At 33.2% G+C, this 9,678-nt stretch overlaps 1 protein-coding gene across 1 annotated transcript; it reads right to left on the minus strand.

Moving 5' to 3' along the window:
- Positions 1-3,865: 3,865 nt before the first annotated feature.
- LOC110887480 (lachrymatory-factor synthase) lies at positions 3,866-4,525 on the minus strand. The gene has a single exon (XM_022135085.2). It carries the CDS (start codon positions 4,501-4,503, stop codon positions 4,018-4,020), a length of 486 nt encoding a protein of 161 aa, XP_021990777.1. The 5' UTR covers positions 4,504-4,525; the 3' UTR covers positions 3,866-4,017.
- Positions 4,526-9,678: the final 5,153 nt, after the last annotated feature.

A 9,678-nucleotide genomic window follows, 5' to 3' on the forward strand; every position in this document is an offset into this window, starting at 1 on the left:
GGAATGAAAAAATATTTGGAGCAAGAGACGGTGAAGTATACAGAATGATCGAAGAAATCAAAGAAGAATCATATCAATGGATGAAACAAAAAACAAAGGTGCGTCTGGAATCGTGGGAGAAATGGCTTTACTTTTCTTGGTGAATAGAATTTATCAATTGTTAATGTTTTGCTACTCTGTATGTTTTTAAATTTGACTGTTTTGTACACTAGTAATCATAGCACCTTGCTATGGTTCCAGTTTGGTTTTGATTGAATAATAAACGGCTCCATCTTGCTATTCAAAAAAAAACCTAAGCTATAAGGTTCAACTGAGGACCATAACACCCTCACGCACGTATGCCCGCGTGGCGTGGGAGATGATACAATGTGACGCTTTGATGGTGTACTTTGTTGAAACCCACACTTATAAACAGAGGCGGAGGATAGTGGGTGCTTGGGGGTGCACCCGCCCACCCCAATATTTCGGTTAGAAGTGTACAAGCTGCGATTTTTCGTCCGAAAATTTTAAAATTATATAGGATCGCCCCCCAGATTATTTTTCCTAAATTGTATATTCTAAATATTTATAAACTTTGTATATAAATGATGGGTAGTTTGGTAAATATACACGTTTTATTTGGAACTATTATTATTTGACCCGATTTGAATCGAACAGCCAACCCGACCCGAACCGAAACATAACGATAAGAAAAAAGTTTTTTGGGTCCCATTACTTTACGCCCCCTCGAAACTTTTGTTCAAGCTCCGCCACTGCTCATAAATCGAAATTCTCACATATGTATGATATTTTGTAAGTTAAGATAGTTATATATGAAAAAATAAATACACACAACACATATTTATTGACGAGCATAACATATGTAAGTACAATGATTACACACATAAGAAACTAATCAATCTGCCATTGTCAGCCAACACCGAGTACTGTTGCCCCCATCGATCGACACCTTTTGTCGGTACCCCTACGTGTTCATCCTCCTCCTCATCCAACGACGACAACGACGACCACCCCTTTCTTCTTTATCAACCTTATGTCATTTTTAAGTTAGGGGTTTTGTTTTGGTAACTTCATTGGTATGATGTGCCATTGTTCATTATATTTTAGATTTGCATTTATGTGGTGTATGTGTACTCAGTTAGGATTCAACTGATGACAACAAATACCATAAATATGAGAAAAAATAAATAAATTTAGTAGGACCAATATAACAAGTTCCTTATGGTTCACGCATGAAAAAATAAATAATGGTTGTAGAATTGAAGTGGTCACACCATGAAAATGACATTTTATTTTATTATGTTGAAAGATGAACTATAATATTATTGATTTGATTTGGTTGTGCAAGACTTCGCTTGTGTCAGGAGTCTAACCGAATTTGCTGGATTAATAAAATCTAATAAGGCCTATGATAGCCTAGTGACATCTTGAGGTGGAACAAGGTTAGAGATCATGAGTTTATGGGTTCGATTTCTACAGGGTTTTTTTTCCAGATTTATTGGATTTTTTTTCTTTTCTAAATTGATGTATATGCATTATATCTTAGTGAAGATGGATATGATTGGATGATTCTGTTGATGGCATGAAGATACTCCAATAGTACGTTAATGATCAAATTTGCCGTTAAAAAAATTAAAGCTAATAAAACTCGTTGACCAAAAATATAATAAAATATGAGTGTTTTGACTAAAAATACACAAAATAATTATACCTTGGGCTACCATTAAAACCTGTTGACCAAAAATTTAATAAAATACGAGTGTTTTAACTAAAAATACACAAAATACCCCGGAGAAATATGAATATAAAGAATTATACCTTGGGGTTACCATAATTGCAAATAATATTCCGCATGTTTTCTTGAAATTGTAAATCAAGAACCATATGAAAAAGAGTAGATGAGATCGAATATTTTCCTTCAAAATATGGTTATGCTAAGACCATGTGTGTGGTGTGGGAGCAATGGAACTTTGTTCCCATTTAATCACTAAAAAAGGGGAATAAACATAGATCAAAACGATTTTTTTTTCTTTTTTTTTTTTTTTTTTGTGTAATGAGACTTTGAAATGAAACAAGTGATGGTGCTTTTGGTAAAATTTACGACGACGTTGAAAGGGTGTTGAGTAATTGGTAATCATATGAGAAAAGGTGCTAAGGTGTAGGGTTGAGTCCAATTGACAAAGTTTTTAAAGTCAAAGAAGGATAATTAATCTCATATCCATTTGAAGGAAGGATGATTTTATGAGTAATTTCCAATCAATTTTTAAGATGACATTCCAAAAGCTAAGTGCAAATGCCAACTCTCCGTCGATACAATTCTCAAAACACAAGGTAAATCTCTCTTTACAATAAATGATTTTTCTTATAAATTATACGAAATAGTCTCTCTTTATTGTAACAGCCCAACCTTGTTGGTTTTTATAATTTGAATTCAAGTTTCAGACTTAGACGACCAACCAATTCTTGTTTCCCCTCTACCAGTCGACGACCCAAGATTTGTAACGACGAATGAGTCTTCTCCTAACATTCCCATTTGGTAATTCCGTTATGTGTAAGTATATATATTTCGTCGAAATTTGACAAATTGTGTCAAAGTTTAGCACTTGTTCTCTGGGACGATCTTTCGTTATGCTTTGAAAGCATTGTAACGTTATTATTGATTAGTGGTTGGTTCACGTTTAATATATTATCTGCTGATGCAACGGGGTGTATGTTTATATCAACAATTAACAATTAAAGAGCTTTAACTATGACAAAATGCATCAATTTAATATTGGAAGTAGCACACTATCATTGATGCTTATATGCAACTTTAGTTAACTGAAAAGCCATGGATAAATATTGATGCTTGTATAATGAGATGTATATTCAGTGGTCTTCTTATGCAATTATACCAAGTTTATAATTATTTCGTTAATCACATAATCAGTAACAAAAAAAAAATTAAAAAAAAAAAACAAACACTTAAACTAATAGTAATACTTTTAACTTAAGTCAACATTGTCAACTCGAGTTAAACTTATGGTTATTAATCGAAAATCGATGGTACCCAATGTTCATAACCGAGTACGGTAATAATTTAAACCCATCATTTTTTTTAAATATCTTAATCAGAACTTTTGGTTTTGGTTATAGCTCAAAATCAAACTAAACCAAACAATAACTTGTGCACGCCCATAAAATCACCAACTGATGTATTGTGGTTTATGTCGCAACGCACGTGCACCCCACTAGTATAATAATACATTTAATTAACCCAATGTTATTTCAACATTTTCATCCTAAGTAAATATAAATCTTGGATGCTCACCAGAGTCAAAGGGAGTTGATAAGAGTTTAGTTAAGGAAATAAAAATCATCCAAAAAGCATAAACATTTATTAGAAGATATACTTGCAATTTACATGCTAATATAATAACCATGTAATAAAATGATACAAAAGTTATATACATGGTAAAAGTTTTATTCAATTATGTTCTTCAGTTTTATTTAACATAGCTTCACAACCCCACCTTCACTCTTCACCTCAGGCGGGGGGGGGGGGGGGGGGGGGGGGCTTCTGGGGTTCCATCGGCGTCGACACCGTCTTGCCCAAGACGTTGAGGACAGGCCGTTCTCTTCTTTTTTATACACACCTATACATACATACATACACACATATATATATATATATATATATATATATATATATATATATATATATATATATATATATATATATATATATATATATTTTAGCCTTATCCCACCTAGAACACTACCATCAATAACTCTCGAGTGTCTCAATGACAGCACAACAACAACATTTTAGTTTCCTGATGATTAATTAATATATACATGATATTTTGATACATATATCACAATTAAAACAACATACGAAAATAATTAATAGCTTAATAAACAAATTAAAACAACATACGATACACAACTTTATTTAACTAAACTTGACATAATTAACAAAATGCGACTGAAAAGGGTTAATAGCTTAATAAACAAATTAACACTATAACTATAAGATTAACCATTGTTTTGAACCAAACTATCCTCCATTTTCTTGGTGGTTTGATCAAGCCTGGTTTGATATCTCTGAAACAGATCTTCATACGTTAACCCGTCAATCGGGTTAACAGAAAACGACCACTCGATCACACACCCTTCACCTTCACCGTCACCGCCAACAACCCTGATCGTCGAAAGATAAGACTTGTACCCAACATTGCAATCAACCATCTCATAGCTCATGGCCATGTTCTCGTGGTCAACGGCTACTAACCGCTCCTTTGACCAGCTAACTTGGTCCGCGCCACCATCTTTATTTGGGAGTGAGAAACCGGCACAATAGCGTGTGCCTCCAACCTCGCCATTGGTACCATGGACCCCGTAGCAAGTAGACAAGTTGGGAAACCATTTGTGGAAGTTGAAGAAGTCTATGAACAAAGGCCATATTTGATTTGCATTTGCTTTTGTTAGAGTGCTTGAAACCTTACCTTCCCATTTCTCCATTGACCTCAATTGATTTGTTCTTTTTGTGATTTTGAGTGATAAAGGAGTACCAACCATGTGTTATATATGTAACAATTATCTAATACCCATGTGTTATATATGTAACAATTATCTAATACGATATTATTTGCTTTTGTTTATAAAATTGGATCTTCAAACCGTATATGTTTGTATATTAAGTATATATTATTATATATTTATTATTATATAGTTGATTAACAAGATCTGTCTTCTTTAGTAATTAATTTATATTCCATCATGAATTAAGTAATATAATATTTGATTAATTTAATGTTTTATCAAAACATAATAAAACAAACATAATTATTATATCTTTTTTTTAAATGCATGATAAAATTTTGTATTTATATTGGCATGTTATTTCACAAAAATATATCTAATATTTTATATAATTTAATCTATTCGAGAGAACATGACTACCATGTTTAAGTGCTAACTTCAGAAGATTCTGATCCGAAAACTCTATATTTTGGTAACAGAGTAAAATGCTTAAAAAATTCCTGTGGTTTGTTAAATTTCACCTTTAGTTTCTAACTTTCTAAAATTACATGTATGATTCTTATAGTTTGCTCGGTTGTTACTCGGATAGTCCCCAACATAAATGAATGTTAGTTTTCTAGTTAAATTGTTATGAAATAACAAAATTACCCTATCATTAAAAAATAATTATAAGAAATATAAAATTGAGATGGTGATGGCAGATGACTTTCTAATGTGGATTGCTGCACCTCCCAATTTTGAATTTAGTTTTTTACCTCCCAATTGTGAATTTAATTTTTTTAACCATTTTTGTATTTAATTTATGTATTTCAAAATGCAAAATGCAAAATCCAATATCCAAAATTTAAAATCCCCTTTATTATTGTTATTAGTTGCATTCGTGTCCCATGTGTATGTCCATATACAACTTATCATCCCATAGTTCACAGAGAACGGTGTCGTGGTTGCAGGCAGGGGCGGATCTACCCTTTAGTCAGAGTGGGCGGTCACACCGCTTGAAAAAAGTTCACAAACTCGGAACCTTTATCCTTTCAACATGCATAATTATGTTTCAACATGCGTAATTTCACGGCGCACGCTCGTACGTTAAGCAATATTGTATTTTACACTATATATAGGGGAGGATTTAAATGAGAACGCTCAATATTGCGAGAAAGCGTGAGAACGAATGAAAAAACCATGATAACTTGGTCAAAAACAATTCAAATTCAAAAAATTTTTACACTTATTATTATGATTCTAATACAATATTAGAAATTAAATTTACATGTTTAAATTTATATGTATTTGTAAATAAAGAAGATTTACATGTGTGTAAGTTTGCCATTTACCCATGTGTAAAAAAACCTTTAAAAAGCGATTTTAAGGAGAGATAAATTATTTAAAGAGTAAAATTTTTTTAATGTTGTATTTTAATTATAATGAGGTTTATATTAAAAAATGATTTTGATTGGTTTTCTCATTTGTTCCCACGATTCTCGCAATATTTTGCGTTATCAAGATAACCCTCCCCTATATGTATATAAAGTGTCCAGCCAGACGCTAAGAAAAACAAGCGAGTACATGCAACAATCAAACATGCTATATGTATATGTAATATGTATACAATGAAAGATTCAAATGAAAAGAAATTTTTATAAAAATACCAATAGAAATACTCAATCTTGCTTCATTTAATATGTATATTTAATGTTATTGAAAAGGCATAGAGGTAAATTTGTAATTAATTAGCTAATTATTAAATTTGCAACACATTTTTAAATATACTCTTTTAAGACAACCTAATTCATGGTGGAGGACAATTTTTTATATATGTGTAAGATAAATTTTGAAATATATAAGAGAAGATTTTGATATTTGTAAAATATATGTAGGATAAATTTTGAAATGTGTTTGATAAAATGGTTTTTGTGACAACCCGAACTTTCAAGGTCAATGTCATTTAGTCGCGCGATCCTGTTTCTTATTATTTCTCTTTCATATCCCTTGTATGGTGAAAATTTATTAAACACTCGTGTATGAAATATACTTGATAAATGTAAAACATGATTGGGTGTGTTCATATGTGTTTGACTGATTAACTACGAGAAACCGGTATCACGCCCTTATGTGTCGATTAATTAATTTAGAGAAGCTAATCTAATTGGGCCGCCACCACTTTTAATCACACTCGACCCAATCTACCCGTATGCAAACTCGGCCCAATTCTCCCCCCTCTCTTCTTATGTATACGTAATACATGGATTGTAATCAACTCCTCACACATGTTGCAAACCCTAAAGACACCTCCTCCTTCTATCCATGAATCGACGGCAGCCCCCATCTCTAATATCCCATAACCCGGTTAGTGCACTTTTATTTTAATGATCGAATCCCTTGATTGCTTACATGAGTGTGTTGTCCGATTCTATTGATAAGCAGGAGATGTGGGCATAAAACTAGATTGTTAGAAAGATTAATTTTGTTGACATTCATATTGTAGGATATTGTTCATATGACAATTGAATCTGATTGGACCGCTGAAACAATTACCTTTTCATTAATTGCATATCATGTGAACTACTGACAACGGAAGTAGCATGTGAATTCTTTAAATATTGAAAGAATGATAATGTTCTGATTACTTACTATTGGTTAATATCGATCATAATAGGATGTGGTGCATATGATAGTGGTTTTGATGTGTTGATTAATGAATCTGTGAGTAGGTATAGTGAATATCTAAACCTTGCTAATGATTAGATAAAAATTTAGAACAGACCATGTGCATGTGTTATAACCTTGATCTAATCAACAAAGTGGTCCAATGCATGTAAGGATAAGTGGTCTCAAACTTGTCAACTTAATAACATTGTCAGTGATAGGTGCTAGGTCATGTTGATAATGTTATTGCTTGAAGTAGTGCATGAAACTAGAGTTTACTGTTCGGATACAATAAACAAGTATGGGGCACATGACTGAATAATTAAGTATGAGGTTGGGTTGGATGATAAAGTGTCCTCGTATTATGCGTATTGTTTATAAACCCGTTAGGCGATGATGATGATATGTTGCCAGTTCATGATGCTAGTGTTAGTAATGTGCCTAGGTTCGATTTAGATGTGCTATGTGTAAATCGCCATTACGAATAGAATGATGACCCATTGTAATATTGTTGAATGCTTAAGGTTTAAGATCCTCAAAGTCGGTAACTGATTAGAATGGAATAATGCTGATGCTTGTTGAAAAATGGTGTGGATGGTCATAGCCTGGTTCGAGTAATATGATGAAGAGGTGTGTATATTTGAAGTAATGTATTAATTGTGTTATGTGAATTTGGATTGCTAGTCGCATGGAATTAGACTACAGAATGCTAAGAATGATAGTTAATTTGTTTGGGCCGAACATCTTAGCAGAGTACATATCTATGGTTTGAGTTAATAATTGATTGAATGAATTGTAGAGTTGTTTGATGGGTTTTTGTGTGGGCCATGATTCACTCTTGGGCCGCACACTTACATCTAAGTCACGTAAACACTTGGGTTTTATAACTAGTTGGACCATACACTTGTAAACGGGCCATAATTAGTTGGGCTTCATGTTTTTGGGACCGTGAATGGTAGTGAATTTTCGTACAACCTACTTAACTGGTTAGACTAGTGTAAGGGATGATGAATGCCGTTACTTGTATTTTGTGCACAATCTGATGATTTCATGTGAAAGGATATGTGCTTGATTTGTATGCAAACTGACTATTACGTGCAAATATTATAGGGTTTGGTTGACCACTTGTGTTAAAACTGGTAATTAATTCTACCGAGCAAATCAAAGGTGAGTTCATCTTTCTTGAGTATGCGTCCCGGTGGTTGGGATAGTCAGTGGGTATTCCTGGGAGGGACAAGTCTTTTGGGTTAAAACGGGAATGTTGGATAATATACTCTTCCTATCACCTTTAAAGTCCCTCCGTGTTGTTTGGTTACCAGGAAGGTAACATGGTATTAGTTAGTAGCGCTACTTAGGTTTGGCAACCTCACCCCGTATCTGGGAGAACGGGTGTTGAACTAATGACCTAGACATGACCAATGCTTTGATAGGAGCATTGGAGAAAGGGCAAAATAATCAGAAGCCGTCTTGTATTGGGGTATTATCAGCATTGTTTTCATCATTACTTCTGGAATTAAACTCAATGGATTAACTAAACACTTGGTAATCAACGTTTTCGTAAAACTATGAACTCACCAGCGTTGTCTGATACACTTGTTGCATGCTCGCAGGTTGTTAGGTTATACGGATTTGGAACTTGCTGTCTGAAGTAGCTGGAGAGGTCATGGGTCGTGCTGATTGGATACGAATAATGGATTTATTGATTTTACACATATAAGCTGAAACAGTTAATTATGTTTTCTTTTATTTGCTTCCGCTGAACATGTTGATTTCCTTTTAAACTTATTGACAGTACTTTTCAGAATAATTGATGATTTTATTCAACATTATGATTGGTTCAATATGATTAGTGGCTCGTTATTGGTTTGTCACACGCCTATCAGGGACACTCCCTAGGTGGTATTCTGAGGGTGTGACAGTTTTGCCTTATTAATTAGAGATAAAATAATTTATGGGAGAATTATAAACTATTTAATGTTTTACCATTAAATTGAGGACGCGTGTTAAATTATGATATCTTTTAATATTTATTTTGCTATCTCTCTGTTCAATTAAATAATAACTAGAATTGAGACCCGCCACAATGCGGCGGGAATTCTTTAGTTATAACTAAGTCGACCTGGGACCCGCACGTTATGTTAAACCTGTCAAACGGGAAAAAAATAGACGATGTAAAAACGTTCACCCATACACGCACGTTGCGTCGTGTTAACTCGCAAAATTTAGAACGAAACGTAAAAACGTTAAACCAAAGACGCACGTTGCGATGTGTTAAGTCACAAAATTTAGAACCAAGCATAAAGTGGAAAATTTACGGAAAATGAAAACTATAAAGGATCAAAGTTGAAAGTAAAAAATGTTGTGAGGATAGATTGCGAAAGATAAAATGTTTTGGGTTAAAAGTAAAAAAAACCAAATAGTTTTGGGTTAAAAGTAATTTATGAAATACTTTTGGGTGAAAAGTAAAAAAAATCATTTTTTTTGGAAAACCCCTAAAGCCAAGGTTACGAC

The sequence above is a fragment of the Helianthus annuus genome, chromosome 11 (genome assembly GCF_002127325.2).
Source record: "Helianthus annuus cultivar XRQ/B chromosome 11, HanXRQr2.0-SUNRISE, whole genome shotgun sequence".
NCBI classification, from domain to species: Eukaryota; Viridiplantae; Streptophyta; class Magnoliopsida; order Asterales; family Asteraceae; genus Helianthus; species Helianthus annuus.